Source organism: Physeter macrocephalus, chromosome 7 (genome assembly GCF_002837175.3).
Source record: "Physeter macrocephalus isolate SW-GA chromosome 7, ASM283717v5, whole genome shotgun sequence".
Lineage (NCBI taxonomy): Eukaryota > Metazoa > Chordata > Mammalia > Artiodactyla > Physeteridae > Physeter > Physeter macrocephalus.
The window spans coordinates 27,896,857-27,915,518 of NC_041220.1; the positions used below are offsets into that span (position 1 = coordinate 27,896,857).

An 18,662-nucleotide genomic window follows, 5' to 3' on the forward strand; every position below is an offset into this window, starting at 1 on the left:
AGCCATGGCCGCTGAGCCTGCGCGTCCGGAGCCTGTGCTCCGCAACGGGAGAGGCCGCAGCAGAGGGAGGCCCGCGTACCGCAAAAAAACCCCAAAAACTAAAATACCATCTTTATAGGGGAGCTGTAAAGGGTTAAATAAGATATCTCACGTTAAAGAAAGTTCTTAGTACATCGTACATGCTCAATAAAAACGGCAACTAACACGTGTATTGCTTACTAAGTATCCGGCACCGCTCTAAAGGGCTTTGTGTATATTAACTTCATTGAATCCTCACAAGGACCCTCTACAGGGTGTCGATGATTACTATTATCATCCATATGTTACAGATGAAGAGACTCAGGTACAGAGAAGTTAAGTAGTTGTCCATGCCCGTGGGCTGAGACAGGATTTGAACCCAGGCATGTTGGCATAGCATTTTGCACCCTTGCCCGTTAAGCTAAGCTACACTGCCTTTTGCTTGGTCTCTTAACATCTAGGGAACGCATGGACAGTACAGAGTCATGGATCCTTCTTGGAACTGACAGAACAAAAGGAAGAGACAGTGGAAGAAGGGAGGGAAGGAGGGTGAGAGTACTGTTTCAGTACACAGGATCCTAGGTCACCAAAGAAAGGCTTTTTCAATTGAGAAATAGAACATGTGAAAAATGATTTGGTTATCTTTAAGTTTCTGCCTGTGTTCTGAGAACAGAAGACACTGTACTTATAACTGAGCACCAAGCAATGTCATTCTCAGAATGTGGAGATGGAGGGCTTCCCTGGTGGCGCAGTGGTTGAGAGTCCGCCTGCCGATGCAGGGGACACGGGTTCGTGCCCCGGTCCGGGAAGATCCCACGTGCCGCGGAGCGGCTGGGCCCGTGAGCCACGGCCGCTGAGCCTGCGCGTCCGGAGCCTGTGCTCCGCAACGGGAGAGGCCGCAGCAGAGGGAGGCCCGCGTACCGAAAAAAACAAACAAACAAACAACAACAACAAAAAAAATAAGAATGTGGAGATGGTCATCCTTAGGCCCCTTTTCTAGCCACGGCCGCTGAGCCTGCGCGTCCGGAGCCTGTGCTCCGCAACGGGAGAGGCCGCAGCAGAGGGAGGCCCGCGTACCGAAAAAAACAAACAAACAACAACAACAAAAAAAATAAGAATGTGGAGATAGTCATCCTTAGGCCCCTTTTCTTTTCCTGTGCCTCACAGGGTCTGTAAAGTGCAGAAGCCCATCTGCTCTCGGAGGACGTCCAGCTCTGTGGTGAACAAACCGGCCTCTCGTTCAGGCCACAGGGACTGTGGGTGACGGGAGAGGGTGCCTGGCAGTGAGGGGAGGCCCCGGAGGTACCCGATACAGGATGAAGCGGGTCTGCACTTTTCAGGGAGGAAAAGAGTCAATGAACTGCAGATTTTACGACGTACTAGACTCTGAAGCATGTGTGTACCGTTCTTCAACTGCTTAGATAGCTACCAATTCTTCCAGGAAAAAAGGAGCAAGCTTGCAAATGCCACATGGTTCGTGCTCCCTGACTCAATTTAGTCATTTTAGTGTGAAAAAGCCCCTCCACCAGCAAGAGAGCTTAGGAAGTGGAAAAGGCAAAAATCCGTCCAGAAAATGATTTCTTTCTAGTTCACACTTTTTGGTAAAAAGTTGGTAGAGAAGCAGGTTGACTAATAGCTAATGGCGGCAGGGACTGTCACTTATTCTCATTTAACAAAATCACCACCTACCACAGTGGCTCCCCTTTGGTCCTGCACAATGACAGGCCACCTGAAGGCTAGCTAACTCGTATAAATACTCGATAAATACTCAGACACAGCATCTGGAAGATGTTGGTGTAGACTTAGAACTGCCAAACACCCCCATTACTTTTCCTGCCTTTTGTTACTCGGAAAAGACAAAACGTTTATTTATTCGAGTTTCTTTTCTGAATAAAAATGAAACGGACAATGAATGTGTATTTTGATTTTTCTCCTGCAGAAAGTCTACGGGTTAAAATATGAAGGGGCACTGGTGTCACGGTGACTGGACAGTTCCAGGCATTAGATGGCATGGGCTGTGAGGTCAACAGCTCGGGGCTGCAGAAAGAAAAGATTTACAATAAATAATAAGAGTCCATAAAAGATTATGGCTATAAATAGGGATACATTTTGCTAACTGCTGACTGTGGCACAAATATTTCCACCTTTAACATCCGCGTGCCGACAGGGAGTTCGGCTTCGTGCAAAACAGAAGGTCCATCTACTTACAAACCATCCCCCCCGGCGTGCCACCACTGAAACCAACACGTTACGGGAATTTTTGTTTTGATGGCAATAGCAAAGCAGAACAAGACAAAAAAGGAAAAGAATAAGGTGGATAGAGTATGAAAGAGAAAGTTAAGAAAAAAAACTTTATGCTTAGTAGTGGCACTATAATTTAAAGAGAACACCAAAGAAGAAATCATTTTCTTTTCCTTCTAAAAGACAATAACTTTTAGGACTGAACTTGGGGATGGCAAATAGAAAAGAAAGATTAAATAGGAAAAAAAGACTTTGCTCTGCAATGAATTTGTCCTCAGACTCTAGAAAGATCTACATATTTCAGGGTAGAATGAAATTCTATTAAATGTAAGCGTTTCGGGCAAATCATCCTGAAGTGATATTCTGACTTCAATCCGCACATAGACAAAATTTTCTTTAATCAGTAAAAAAGATGGTGTTTTTTCAAGTAAAAGTACTTAATTATTTATTCAGCTATGTATCATATAACAGGCTTCTGGATCTTTTTCTAAGAGCTGGTTAAATGTGTCCAAAAGAATGTTGGTTAATTTTTATTTCATTTTGTTTTATTTTAAGGAAATTTTAAGACCAAATTATCTGACTTAGCTATTTCCAAGAAGCTATATATTGCGGAAGGAGAGCCAGAGCCCCCTTCTGGGGTGGGAAAGTTCTGTGGAAGCCAATGTTTTCCCTCTGCAGCCGCTCCCTGCCTCCCAGCAGACCCCAGCCCCTGGGCCACCGCACCAGATGGCCATCTGTCCGTCCTGGTAACAGGGCTGCCTCAATCTCTACTTAGCCCCAGCTCTCAAGTCAGGACACTGAAATACTTGTTTTCTGTATGGATGTATCAGGTTAATTTTTTTAAGAACTGAAATTCCATACATTTATCAACAACCATTGTACTGATATTTTTAAAACTCTGACCTCTGAATCACTTAGACCCAGGAGTGACACACTGCGTTAACATTTTGAAATAAGCAGGAGGCGCTAGTCAAGAAAACAATCCTCTATGCCTCCAAAAGCCTCAAGCAGAGACAGGCGACGGACTAAATTCTTCCAAGAATAAATCTCACTTTAGTCCCAAGACTTTCTGACTACACGGAATACGAATGTCGCAGATTGAAATGGAGACGGGTAACTTCCACATGGGATCTACAGGTATACATCTTGCAACCAAAGGAAATGAGAACAAACCAGAATCATTGTCTTTGAACAAAACTACACCTTGCTAACAATAACAGGTTATAGTCCTTGACACAGAACACAAAGGGTTGCGGTTTCCTTTTTTTTAAAGCTTTTCAAACATATCCAGATAGGATTATTCGAAAATAAGGAACAGGGGAAATCTTTGGATTAGTTACAACTATCTTCTCAAAATTTCTTCAAGTACTTTAAGGTCAGAAGAAACTTTCTGAGAAGCTGTACTAGCTTGCATGAAAATATGCTCACAACTGAGCAACACGCGCATTGCCACACTTTATTTTTAGATATTCCATTTTTAAAAAAGATCAGATAACATTATTTCAAGTTAATTTTCATGATTAATGCAATTTTCTTTAGGTAGCGATTATTTTTTTCTCAAATGTTACTGTCCTTGGGTATTTGCTAATAATTTATAATAGAATAATGGATGCTCAATATTTCTTTTGTGTATATTTACATATCAGTATGTTTTGAAACATATTTATAAATCATTGTATTTGAAATATATTAACTGCTTAGTTCTACCGATTTTTGTAAGAGGATTTTGAGCTCTCTTTGCAACCCGGGTAAGGTCCTTTTGCTCCAGTACAGCGATCTCTATATGTCACTGCAGACAGCAGGTGGTCATCCTACCTGCCCGCTTGGGCCCTCATTTCATTTTGGATGAGACTGGGTAGCTGCTTCTTCTGAAATGGGCCCAGATATCAACATTTTAGATATAAAAGTCGGTGCCAGTTTCCCTGTTAACTTTCTTGCAGTCAGTTAAAAAGGTAATCTATAATGAAAGAAAACACAGCTTTAATGGCGCCCATGTATACTGTCCCTCCCGAGGACCACTACTCTTGAATGATTTTATTTATTTACTTATCTTAATAAAAGAACCCTGGGTGGCAGCTCAGGGGATGTGGTGGTGGAGTAGAGTGCTTGAGATTAAAAACAACTGCGAGTCCCTGACCTGAGGGCAACCCTAAGCATCTGAAACAGCAAGTTCCCTATTCAAGCTTAAAAGGGACACAACAGAGAAGCCCTCTTATGACCCCGGGGGGCTAGGCCTGGAAGCCCAGTCATCCATCATGTTGGGCACACACATTTTCAAAGAAAGAAGGACTGTACTGAGTAAAGCTTGAATGAATCGTTATACACTGGCAAGCTTCAGCCGGGGCATTTATCTACAAATTGAGACTTGGCATTGCAGATTCAGTGGGTTTCTAAACGGGGCTTGTGGGCAGATGGAGAACCAAGGTCACTCCATCATTCGGCTACGCATAGAGGTACCGGATTTTCTTTAATTTTTTTGGAGGTCGTAAGAAAGCCAAGATGTGCTTTCTTCTCCTCCTCATTGACACGGCTGTACACTTGGTTGGTGCTGATCAAACAAAACCTTCTTAGCAATTAAAAACCAATCGAATGTGTTGTCAATTTGTAAGGTGTACAATGGTATTGCAGAAAATGTCCTTATGTTTTAGAGATATATATACCAAAGAATGTGGGAGTGAATGTCATGTCAGGGATGTGATCTAAAATATAAGGAAAAAAAGATTGGTGAAATAAGTGTAGCAAACATTTGTTCAATCTGGGTGGTGGGGATATGGTGGTTTATCGCATTATTCCTTTCACTTTGTTTTAAAATTTTTCGTAATAAAAAAATCAATATCAACAATCAAACAAAAAGTTCAACCCAGACAAACCACCAGACAGAATAATAAGTGACAATTAAAAAAATACAAAAGAACAAATAAAAATGTCTCTTCATGAACAAAATGCTTGATATCACCAGGAATCAATAAATGAAAAGGTTTTAACTAGAAGATATACTTTTTAACCTCCCAATCGGTTAAAAAAAATTTTTTTTAATGATAAAGCACAGAGACCTTTAAAATATTCTCTCATTAGCTTCTGGTAGCATTGTAGATTCAACCTTTTTGAAAGTCAATTAGACAATTCATAGCAAAAGCCTGAAACCTGTGAATGCTTTCTCAAGTCAATTTATCCCAGAATTAGCAACAACTTGGGAAAACAAAACCAAACCAAACCCTTGATATCCAATAATAGGAGACGTATTAAATAAATTATGACATGCAAATATTAAAAGAATAATATTGGGGTATGTTTACTGACATGGAAAGAAATTCTTAATATATTACTAGGTAAAAGAGAAGATTATAAAACTGTATATACAGTAGGATCCAGTTTTGATAGGAAAGTATACATCTATAAATAGATAAAAATTCAGCCAGGATACACACCACCAACTTAGCAGTGGCTGCTTCTAGGTAGGGGTATTTTTTCTTCTTTATGTTCTCCTATATTCTCTGAAAATAAAAGTTAGTTTTTACACTTAAAACAAATGATTAAGATTTACAGTTCAGGATCCTTTATTTTTAAAGAGACTCTTAGTCTTTTAAAGAGTAATCTGAAGGATGATATAATTGAAGGCAGTTGTAAAAGACACAGGCGGTGGGGGGGCAACTGTATCTAAATTCTGAGCCCATTCATATCAGTCAACTTCAGTTGCAGAAGGCTGAGAGCCACGGAAGAAAAAGGCTGTTTAAAATACTGTAGAAGAAAAGTAGAACATTTTAAGGAGAATTCATTTTGGTAATGTTTTTAAATTTTCTTCTCTGAAAAGTACAGATGCCTTCTATTTAGGGCTGTCCTAGAGGCGGGCCAATCCGTACAACCTAACACCACGTTTTCAAGGAACAATTCTTGTTGCTGCGGCTCGAGCATTCATCCACCGCGGAGCCAGGAAACTTCTCAGGACAAGGAGCACAATGCCAGGCCTTGTCGAGGGCGGCTGCGGCCGGGAGGCCAGACCTCGGGGAGCCGGAGCCAGGCGCAGCCGCGGAAGTGAACCTGCACATCAGGATCCGTGAAATGTCAGCTCGTGGAGGGACCTGGATCTCCCGCAGGAATCTGACTTTATACATAAACAAGGACAATGGGCTTCTGCCGAGGCGAGCAGAGCACAGATGAACTCATTCTTCTCTGCAGCCATGCGAGACCCTTTGTCCCGTGGAAGTTGAAGGTAACCCCAGTGAAATGTGGCTGGGCCCTGGCCTGCTGCGTCATCCACCAGGGCTTTCCCCCCTAAACAGAGGTCAACCTTGGAATAGTGGTGATATTTCTAGTAACAACCATGGAAACACCCTCGAGAGAAAATCCCAGATTAGAAGAAGCTGGCATCTGAGCCACATGTCACATGTCACCTGTGCATGATCTGTCAAAGGAGGATGTCTACTTACAGAGGCTTACACATTTCTACCTCGTTCCTGACTGTTCTGAGCTGCACAAACAGATGGAACACAGTTGTAAGCCAGCAGAAATAAAGGTGGGAGAACCCGAGGAAATGAAGAAAAGAAAGGCACAGCCCTCCTCAGATCCTTGAAAAGAAGATTTAAACTCTTCACAGTGACACCGTATTAAAGAGTTCCGGAAGCACAGTGTCTCAACTAGAACCGTTCAATGTAGAGGTCATGGGTGGGAGGAAAAACGGCAGAGCGTGATACCTACAGGACAATGGCGTATAGAAATAGAGAAAAGCACTGAGGAAGGTTTGGTGTGATAAGAAGGAAGAAACCTCAAATGGCAGCAATGCACAAAGTAGTTTGAGGCTATATGTATTTTAAAAAAAAAAAAGATCCACTGTTTAAAGGATGAGTTTTAACTTCTTTGAAAAATGAAAACTCAAAGATAAGTTGAGAAGGATGGACTGCCAGTGACAAACTTTCCAGTCAACACTTGTGTCAGGGCAGCTGCATACAGTGGTGCAGGCTGTGCACTGCAAAAAGGTACCTTACTGGGTGGGTGGGGGGGTGGGTACTTAACATCACAGACAACAAAGATTTACATATTTATTATGACAGTAGATGGCGGTGTCTTGAGCAAAGGCGCTTTTAAAACTTCAATGGCCCACCAACCAGCTTTGACTTCACCAAAAAAGCACTGAATGTCCTAACTGGAGGGATTCCATGAAATTAGTAGCAATTTCCATTTTTTAGAAACAAAATTCTGTGCCTTTAATTTTAACGTTAGAAAATATAAAGGGTAAAGAGACTAGAGGGAGAGCTACTCAAAAATCACCAATTTCATTTGCTCCGTTTCCTGTTTATTTTCTTAGTTGCTTCCATCTAATCCAGTGTTCTTTATGCGTAATCTTTTACTTCTTAGGGTAATGGAGCATTGTTCTCTTATGCCTTCTAAAAAATGAAAAGGGGGAATTGCACAAATTGAAGCAGCACATCACGCTAGTACAAATTTGTGCAATTTCTATTACTGGCTCATAAATATTTAAGGACAGGCATCCAAACAATCACACAGGAAAATTCTATATTGGACACTTCCAAGTATGTATGTCTTTTAGTAAACACTGTAAGTGCCATTATCTAAATCAGAGAAAAATAGCCCGCATTTCAAATTCTGAAAATTGGGCAAATTAAATGTTGGTTGGCACAGCATGATATGAGTCTACCTTTCTGATTTTCCCACTTCTGCTTTTTGTCTAGTAATGGAGAAAAAAACAATTCAGGTAAATACTTCCTTGCTTTTGGAATAGAGCAAGCCAGGTGTGAGAAGTTTTTCTTATAGGCCTGCAATCTTATAGCCCCATGGATGCTGAATTATTAATGGGGAAGAGAGAGAACAAATAACTAAGAGAGGGCTCTTGGCAGCCATTGTTTGAAGTTCATGGTGTTACACAACATCGAGCATGTCCAATTCACCTGCCAGGAGCTATCTGATTCTTACTCTAGGGTTCCATTTTCCTATTTCGATCTTATCCAGCATCTGGCTGGGTGATGGTCCATGTCAGAAGATGTAGATCTTCTTTTTATTCCATTAAACTTTGGGATCTGGTTATGATATCATGCCTCATATATTTTCATCTACAAATGATCATATTAGCTGGTTATCTGCTCCCAGCAGAACCTAGGGTTGTGCTGGGAAAGGAAATCGAAAACTCAAGATTGCATTAGTCTCTTAAGCATTCAGTCCTTCTGTTCTCATGGGTCTGGGCGGACCTTCTCCCCATCTCATTTGTCAGGTAGAATGGCATTAAGAATGCCACAGGCTATCTCAAAGGGGACGCACAGACTTCTTTACACTTAGGTTGAATTTTCTAGACTCTAAGGTGAAACAGGCAGAAGAACTGCTGTTTAGCATTTACAGTGAAGCTCCAACTGAAGGACTGATTCAATGGACGTGCTCCTAGGAGGGCACAGACAAGGGTGGAAGGAAGGGTAAGGTCAAGGCATTGCTGAGCAGGACCGGATGATCCAATCATCCCAGCTGCTAAGTAGATTGATTTCTCTGCCTGGCCACATGGGACACCCTGGTGGATGGTTTTCTCCTTTCCTTTTGGGAAGATGATCCTAATTGAAGCAGCTGAGTCTAAGTTCTTAGGCTAACTTTTTAAAAAGGCGTTCTCAAACCAGTTCTTCCAATGATGTCTAGGATTTGCTTCAAAATAATCTACGGGGAAGAAGAACAAAAGGAAGGGATGGATGAAACATGAATTGGTCATGAATTGATAATTGCTTAAACTCGATCATGGGTACATCCTCTGTTCTTGTATCCATTTGAAATTTTCCATTGTAAGAGTTTTTGAAAAATGAGGTCAAGAGCCAATGATCCAGAAACTTGCTAGTTATTAGTTTCAACCCTTCGCCTTACCTAGAACTTCTTTTAAAAAATGGCTAACAAGGAATGCTGTCCAACATCATGTTCTCTTTCCATGTCTCCCCATCTTATAATCGAGGAACTAACAAACAGCAGAATGGCCAATGGACAGCTGTGACGAGGGAGGACTCGATGAGGAGAGAGGTGCAGTCATCAGCCCTGTGGGATGGGGGGTTACCTGTATGCACATCCATGGGCTTCCTGTTGCCTTGGTGCCCGGGCGTGGAAACCGGCACCCCCATATCTCATTGGTAAGCACACATCGGAACTGCCAGAGACAGAGTATTTCACACTTGGGTTGCTACACTTTTTCTTCATTCTTGTGTTTGGCATGAGAGTCAAGATGAATAATGATTAACAACAGTGGGGAAAGTTGTGGGTTGAGAAAGGACAGAGAGAATCGGAGAGAATCAGTTTCTTTTTTCAGCATTGCACAGTCTCTTTTCTCCTCTGGTTCCCCTGGATCTCCAGACTCCAGAGGCAGATCTCACTGAGTGGAAGGGCTCAGGCACCCAGCAGCATTTGGAAGTGCTTGATCTCAATACTGCGCTGAGGCCGGCGTCCAAGGCTGCCTGCCCTTCACAAGTCAACTCTCTTAAATGTGCCCAGCAACTCTGAAACATGGACAATTCCGAACTTTGATTCCCATGATGAGCCATCGCTCTGGACGGTCAGCTTCTTCCAGGAAATCAAACGTGGAAAATCTGATAACTAACCAAACATCCCACTAAGTACTTAAAAAAATCTGGAGGTACGGGAAGTTGGAGGCTCGATGTAAATTTTCTGGAAAGTATCACAGATCATACCTTAAAACATAACCCCATTAGCTGACCTTGTGCAGACCTCTTCCCCAAATAAGAGTTTCTTCCAAAATGGGAGTCAAAAAAGAAGAGAGTTGGCGTTTTTTTCCCCTTATTTCTGCTATCGGTTAACTCAGGTTAAAGAGGATTTCTTGGCACAAGGCCACTTGATTCTATTCCACCTGAAGTAATGAGGTGAGAAGGTAAAAAGAGATCTCTTTGAGGAGAGGCTAATTGGGCAAGTTGCCTACTCAAAGGAAAAATAAAAACACACCAAGGATTTTGTAGAAGAACAATAAACCAAGAAACCTATAATACTGATTTCTGAGCACCACATTGAAGGGGCGGGGAAGCTCTTAGGAAGCACCTCTTGTTTTGCTTTGGGCAGAAGATCTGATTTGGATCTCTTCTTACGCATAATCTCCCAGCAACAGGAGAATTTAAGGATTGCTTCGTTTTTTGCCAAATGGCTAAAAAAAAACCCCTCTCTTCTATCCTGTAATTATGCTTCAGCTCCAGCCAAGGCAACCGAGGCCAGGAGGTACTGTACATTTCACTTGTTTGGGGCTAGTTCAAAGCTCCTCTTCCCTCTTCCCAGAGAACACCTGAAAAGCATAATAACAGGGTCTCGCAGCATACCTTTCTGCTAGGTAAATATTATCATGTAATCTTAAAGAGCCGGCAGAAAATCTCCATAGGAGATGGGGCTGGGGTCCTGCCCAGATCCCCTTTACTTCACTGGTGCCCTCAGCCCCCATCGCTAGGGGTGTCAGCTGCTCGCAGGGAGAACTGCCCTCACCGTTAGAGCCCCCCTCACCTGGCGGGCTACACATCCCCTGATGAAGTTAGTGGATAATGAGGGGGGACCAAGAGCTGGCCCCCTTACCTCAAGGCAGGATTTACTCTGTGGTGCAATTCATGCTCCAGAATTCTCTGCGGGAGACAACCGGCCCTAGAATCCTTGCTCAGCCCCCCTCCCCTCTCCCGCCCCATCGCATCCCTGCAGGTCCCTCTGAAAAGCACGCCCTCAACAACACACCCGCACAGGGTCCCTGTCTCGGGCTCTGCTTCTAGGGGACCTGACCTGTGACACTTCAGGAAGCCTAGGGAAGCAACTTAAAGTTGACACCTCTTATTTTTAATCTGCCGTCTTTCGATGTCTACCAATCTGGCCCATTTCATGTGTTTAGACTCACGAACGTAAGCACAGATACCAAAAAAAAAAAAAAAAAAAAAAAAATAGCCTTACCCTCAACAACACACCCGCACAGGGTCCCTGTCTCGGGCTCTGCTTCTAGGGGACCTGACCTGTGACACTTCAGGAAGCCTAGGGAAGCAACTTAAAGTTGACACCTCTTATTTTTAATCTGCCGTCTTTCGATGTCTACCAATCTGGCCCATTTCATGTGTTTAGACTCACGAACGTAAGCACAGATACCAAAAAAAAAAAAAAAAAAAAAATAGCCTTAGGATTACATGGAGAAGGCAGGCTGGAACGTATAGTAGCTCACATCTCCTATTTGGGCATCCAGCTGAACAAAGTCCCCTCTCCATCCCCCAGACCCATTTCCCAGCACAACGCACAGACCAGATGGAAAGACTCATTTCCCATCTGCGTACTTACACATGGAGGCAAGCCTAACACCATGCTTGGGTTAGAGGCAGGTTCTGTCCCTAACACTATATAAACCCTGTGCGAAGCAAGCTGACTCTTTTAATTACTGTTTAATATTTGATAGTCCCAAATTCCGATTCACAGAGTTAAAAAGAAGAGAAAACTCGCGTTAAGCTTCAAATGAACACCGTTCATGTGCCCGGAGATGGTCCGAGGTCGACTCGTATCACATCCAAAGGAAAAACACTGTTGATCTTCTGCCTCAAGAATTAAATCACAAAACCAATCAACGGCTCCCAGGAGGAAGAATCTAAGTTTGCTCAGGAAAGTAAAGTTCCTTGACTTAAAGCCTGCCAAGGGGGAGACTGCCTCTCCCCTGAGCTCCCTTTCCACAGAGGTGGGTCTGCACTTGTTGGCACCTGCCTGCAACAGTTCAGGTCTGGGTGGTTACGAGCCTCAGAAAGGGTGGCTGCACTGGCCGGTCCTTTTCCTTTCAGACGGCAGACTTGATAGGCAGCCCACCCTGGCTGACCTTCTCTTAAACTGCCTTTGGCAAATGGAAAGGCTTCCTTAACCTACAGTTGTTAGTGATGTCAGTTTTCCTGCAATTTCTGAAAGCATTGTCTTTCTTCTGCTTTTTACATTTTTGCCCTCCTAACAATGCAATGAGTTAAAAAGCTGGGGTGTCCCTGGTGACAAGTTATCAGTCCACAGCTGCAAAGCTACTTAGGAAGACAGTTCAACCTCGGTCTACCCACCACCGACTGAGGCTTTCCTGAGATACAGACCCAGCTCCCAAATACAGCCCTGCCACCCGCTTCAACTCTCCAGTCAGGAAACTTCTGCCAAGAGGATAATATTATCTACTTCACACAATCATTGTAAGGAATAAAAAATAATAGCATAAGGAAAACTCTCCAGCAAAGTGACACATTGAGATGTTTCATAACTATGAATGGCCTTCCCCCTTGGTGTCCTTTGCGTTTTGTGTTGTTTCCACCAACCAAAGTTCAAACACCAAATGATGATAAAGGGGTGACTTTTGAACCCGGTGGGAGAGAACGGTTTGAGGAATGTTGCTCAAACTGTGACGTGGGCCTGATGGCCCCCAGAGGGGGTGTTCGGACGCGACTCCACAGTGGCCTACCTGGTGGTCGTCCGGATGGTGTTTTCTTTCGTGTGAGTGTGCTCTTTGCTCACCTTCTCTGTAAAGAGAAAGGATGAAACAGACACCTCTTAGGTTGTTCTGACTCGATTTGTGTGTTTAAGGCTGAAGCAGAAACATCCTCCACGTTCCTCTTTCTCTGTTGTGGTTTTCTTTTGGTTTCTTTTTTAAACATTCAAACCCTTCCTGTCTTATTGGTAAAGACAGGCAACACAAGCATGTCGATAGCATCCACCAAACTAGTTTATTAAAAACCAATCAGAGGGAAAGAGTTACCAACAAAGTACAACTGTGTTGTCTGATTTTCATCAGGCCTCAGTAAGTACACGTACACACACACACACACACAGATGTGCATAAAGATAGTTATTTCTCTTATATTTTTCCCCAGCTGAAAATGTCTGCTTTTCTCTGATTCAGCATGAAAACTGCAGTTGTTGCAACTGTTCCGCTTCTGACTTGGATGACAACCTTTAAGCATTCTGTATTGTCAGGCCCCTTTGTGAGACGGGATATAAAAAACAAACGCAGGACCTCTGTGTGCGAGAGTCATCGAGTGCACATTCTGATAAATGTCACAGGGGACAAAAAATATGATTAGACAAGAGGAGGTAAACTCTCCCTTACTCTTGTCTTGAGGTCTGAATCTACCAGCTGTCAGAAATTATTTAATTAGCTTTCAGGAAGACAGAAGTTGACCTCTGGTCTTCCCCATCCAGTTCAAATGTGAGGATTCTGCCCTGACTGTCACAGCTCTCGGTGGCTTCTTTTAAGTCTCCAGAGGAAACCTGGCCACCTCTACAAGGGTTTCAGATTTCAACAGCAGGGCAAGTGAAAAACTCCTAATCTTACGGATTTGGGGGAACATTTTAAACAAAGATTTACGCTGTCCCGTGCTTTTTAACACGGGTCTGAAGCTGTTGTGTGCATATTTGCGTGGACAATTCCTTTCTGTCCGTTCAACAGCGACAATGAGGTTGAATTTGGATTCACAGGCAGTGTTCTTTCAGAGAGCAGGAAATCGGGGCTAAATGACTTGTGTGAGGTCACCCAGGCAGTCAGTGACAGCGCCAGGGTGAGAACTCTCAGACACAAAGTTTTTAGCTGATAGTAGACCATGATAATGTACTGCTAGAGACAGAGACTTTTTGAAAAGAATCACACTGGCCTCACTTTTCCAAATTTGAACTGCTAAATCATTTTCAAAGTTATAGTGTTTTTAGAGATGCTTTCAGCCTGTTTTTTTTTTTTTTTTTTTTTTTTTTTAAAGAAAAGCATCTTGCATGTTTGGAGTTTTTTTGGAACTTGCAAAGATCTATGTGGCCTATTCAGTTTACTGACTTAACTGTGTCCACCTCTCTGAGCCCTGCACAAACACAGTCCTTGTTTGAGAACTCCAAGGCTGCCATTTTCGGCACCGACTGATAACTTCACAGCTATGGGGGCGTGTCATAAGGCCAAGGAGAAGGTGCGCTATCACGATGCCTTGCAGATTCCAGCTTCTTTCCTCTTTTCTGGTATTTTTCTTAGGGGAGAAAAGTCAATACTTAAATAATGAGGCATTTAATAGGTGTTTTAAATCTGTTAGCCATAACAAAACAGAGTTTATCAAATATTAGTAACAAACTCTACTGATGCCTGAATTTCAGTATGTAGGCCAATGCTTAACCAAGGACAAAGTATCTGTATTTCTATATAAGTCTGAATCTTATATGAGTCTCTTTCATCCATCTCAATCACATTCAAGCAATAAAAGCACATTAAATTTGATAAGGACAAAGACCATGCAGCTTGAATGAGGTGATAAAGAGAACAACTTAGGTTCTAGGACCTTCACCTATTCTATCAAGACACTTAGCTGAGCTAGAATAGGTGATTCCTTAGCTTTTTAATAGGTGATCACTTAGCTGATTCCTAAACTTTGACTTCTGAGTATTTGAAGTAGAAAAAGTTGGTTTACAGGAAATGTTCTACTATGTGATAGCTGGAAAAGAGTCCTCACAGTTTCATCTTTTGCCTTCCCCCTTCCTTGATTTTTTTATTTTGGCAAGATACCGTAAGATCTCATTAATTCCGACCACACTAATTTGGAATTCACAGTAACTCAGTCACTGTTGGAGTAAATTGAAGTTTATCTTTTGCACATTAGGAAAAAAAAAAAAAAAGGCTGTTAATCAGATCAACTGCCTAAACAAAATTAGAGGTGAGACGTTTAGTCCAGGCAACAGGGATCATTTGCACGGAGTTGAATAGAGTTCTAATTTCAAATAATTCCTAACTATTTACTAAAGAAAGTTTGGCAGGAGCTCTACCTGGCAGCATTTGATGAACTCTTCGTTTGAGAGGTGGTATACACGTTAAAGTAACAAAATGGATTTCTGTCTAAAAAATCCTATAATGCAGGTGTCTTTACTTCGTCAGAGTGGCTTTCCTTCCAATTAGTCCCTATTATTGACATTTTTTTTTTTTCCTCGAGGAAACGTACCTGACAGTTGAAAAAGAAGCTCAGAAGCCATCTTCACAGAGATGTCCTGACTGAAGAGGTTTCTCTCTGGGGGCACTCTGCCTTCTTGCATCTTCTGTAAGGGTTCAGTTTTCTCTCGCCCAATTAAAGTGCTATAGCCAACACTGCGGCTGGGTGATATTGAGGCCTGCGAGTCCTGGATGTCCACCTCCATGGGTTCCTCTTTAATCTTCACCGTCTGAGTGTCCTTGTAGCTTTCCGCTGCAAACAGGTGAATGAAGAACAAAAACGCCAGAGTTTCTTAATTCTGAACCAAACCCAGTTTCTAATCACACAGAGACTCGCGTCAGGGAGCAGTTTAGAAGACAGCGCCGTGGCACACTGGAACACAGTTTGAAAAACTTCCACTTTAATCCATCTGGTTTCCAGAAAAGGAAGGAACCTGAAGCTCAGAGAAATCAGGGGACTTGCCCAAGGCCACACAAGTGGCAGCAGAACCAGGCCTACTGCTACAGATCTAGAACCAGGTTTCTTGACCAAAGTCTCCCAATCACTCCCACACACTCCTTCCTCTCTTCCAGGACCTACGGAGAACACAGCGAATATCTGTCCTTGTTTTATAATGTACTCAATTTCAGTGAATCAATTAAGAGCCAGCATACTCATACTATGATTTTCTCCCTCTATTTTGAAAGCTCTGATCAATGTTTTTTCTTTCTCTTCTAGGGCACCTAAATTAATAAAGGATAAATACGGTTCATTCAACTGAGACATTTACACCTTGCTGGGAGCTAGTAATCCTCAAGACCACCTAGGATGTTAATTGCAGCCCAAGGATTAACACTTAGGAAAACAGCAATCTTACAAGTTATCGTAACAGTTCAACTTACTGACTGCTCTGGCTTTAGGTGTGGCTACTGAACGTTTGGTCTTTAGTTTGAAACATACATTTACTTTGCAAGGCTGGAGTGTCTTTATGTTCATATGTTCCTCAGAGCTAATGAGAGAACATCTTGGAAACAAGGTGGGACAATTAGCCCAGCCGTTAATTTGGGTCACTTTAAAATAAGGCCACACTTTCAAATTGGTAAGCATTTATTAGTTATTACTGTGTCCTCAGCATTCTGGAAAACACAAAAACCAAAACGGATTTGATAGATAGACAGACAGATAGATACATAGGGTAGTGGGTTGAATTGTGGCCCCCCCAAAAAGATATGACTATGTCATAACCCCAGGAACTTGTGCATGTGACCTTATATGGAAAAAAGGTACTTGTAGATGTGATTAAGTTAAGGATCTCAAGATAAAAATGATCCTGGATTATCCAGGTAGGCCCTAAATCCAACGACAAGTGTCCATATAATAGACAGAAGAGGACAAGACACAGACACAGTGGAAAAGGCCATGTGAGGACAGAGACAGTGCTGTAAGACTGACTGACTGTGTCTCCCCTCTAAATTAATATGCTGAAACCTAATCACCAATGTGACGATATTTGGAAGTGGGGCCTTTGGGAGGTGATTAAGTCATGAGGGAGGAGCCCTCAAGAATGGGGGTTAGTGCCCTTATAAAGAAGACCCCAGACAGCTCCCTAGCCCCCTTCCTGCATGTGAGGACACAGTGCAGAGATGCCTGACAATGAACCAGGAAGAGGGCTCTCACCTGACCGTGCTGGCACCCTGACCCTCGACTTCCAGATGCCAGAGCTGTAAGAAGTACCTCCCTGTCGTTTACAAGCTACCCAGTCTACGATGTTCTGTTACAGCAGCCGGAACGGACTAAGACAGACTGGAGTTTTGCTGCCACAAGCTAAGGACTGCCTGGTGTCATCACAAACTGGAAGGAGTAAGGAAGGATCCTCCCCTAGAACCTTCAGATTCCAGACTTCTGGTCCCCATTTCTCTTGTTTTAAGCTACAAAGTTTGTGGTACTTTGTGAGGGATGGATGGATAGATAGACAGATATAAGTATACGAGGCAACATAAAGCAGGTGCTGATCTCTGGACAGTTAGGAGATATGACAGGGGAAATCTCATTGCTATAAGCTGAGTAGTCAGAGAAAGCCACGCTCTCCTTGCCAGGTATGAGACAGGTGAAAGTCAAGTACATGCATACTTTATTGATTTGCAATAAAGAAGACCGTGGAGTACTTTTAATTAAATGATTAAAATTAAAATGGTGCTGTCCCTAAGATCTCATGTAAGAAGTGTGCTAATTGTGCTTTTTTTCTTCCTGACATATTACACATGCTTCTCAGAGAAAACGACTTGTTTTTTGTCAGCAACTAAACTGCAGGCAACTGTTATATTTAATTTAGATCCTTTCCCCCTCCCTGTATTCCTGCCAAGCTGTTTTTTTCTTTTTTCTCTGCATGTCTGTAACGCTCATAAAAACCAAGTCCATTGATTCAATCATGCTAAAAAAAAAAGAAAAAAGAAGAATATAAAGCTTTCCAAGTTACATGCCTGGCTTCTCTGCCTTTATTTCTAGTCCCTGATTCTTTTTTGAGTACTGACGACACCCCCTGTCCACTTAGGGATTTGGGGACCTGACAGCCATCCTGACCTTCCCTTAGATCACCCATAGGTGCAGTCACCACACACAGTGCCCTCTTTGTGTCCCCTCAAACTACTTAGGATTTGGAAAATAAACAGTGGGGTCAGTGTCACAGGTACATAATGATGTCTCTGAACCTTGTAAGTCATTCCAAGGCCTGAAGACAAACACAAAGGGATACTAGAAAGAGATTCATTTTGTTAAAAAAATAAAAATCTCACCAACATAAAAAGAGCAAAGCTAGAAAGAAGCTCCATTATTTATATCCCCCAAGCCCCCTTTCCCCCAGCTTTGCCCCTGGATCAAAAACCACCTGGCTCCCTGGTGGCGCAGTGGTTAAGAATCTGCCTACCAACGCAGGGAACACGGGTTCGAGCCCTGGTCCGGGAAGATCCCACGTGCCACGGGGCAGCTGGGGCCCTGAGCCACAACTACTGAGCCTGACTGAGCCTGCGCTCTAGAGCCCGCGAGCCACAACTACTGAGCCCACGTGCCACAGCTACTGAGCCCACGTGCCACTACTACTGAAGCCTGCACGCCTAGAGCCCGTGCTCCGCAACGAGACAAGCCACTGCAGTGAGAAGCCCGCGCACCGCAGGGAAGAGTAGCCCCCGCTCGCCACAACTAGAGAAAGGCCGCGTGCAGCAACGAAGACCCAACACAGCCAAAAATAAATAAATAAATTAATTAATAAACAAAATAAATTTTTAAAAAAGACAAAAAGCCACCTGGCTATTTGTGCCACTGGATTTAATGAAATCAGTTTTGAAAAGCTACTTGGGATAATTTCAAGTATGATTTTCCATGAAGTGCTTTCTGCTCTTCCTTATGACAACTCTTGACTTTTCAACAATGCACAAAACACTGATCACTGAGTGAAGTAAGTCAGAAAGAGAAAAACAAATACCGCATGCTAACACATATATATGGAATCTTAAAAAA

At 42.8% G+C, this 18,662-nt stretch overlaps 1 protein-coding gene across 1 annotated transcript in view; it reads right to left on the bottom strand.

Moving 5' to 3' along the window:
* The window catches only part of ZNF827 (zinc finger protein 827), a 146,358-nt gene that overhangs the window by 70,649 nt on the left and 57,047 nt on the right, over nucleotides 1-18,662 (bottom strand). Inside the window, 2 exon segments of the mRNA XM_007127411.4 lie at nucleotides 12,680-12,737; nucleotides 15,183-15,422. Of these exon segments, the coding sequence (XP_007127473.3) occupies nucleotides 12,680-12,737; nucleotides 15,183-15,422 (298 nt within the window).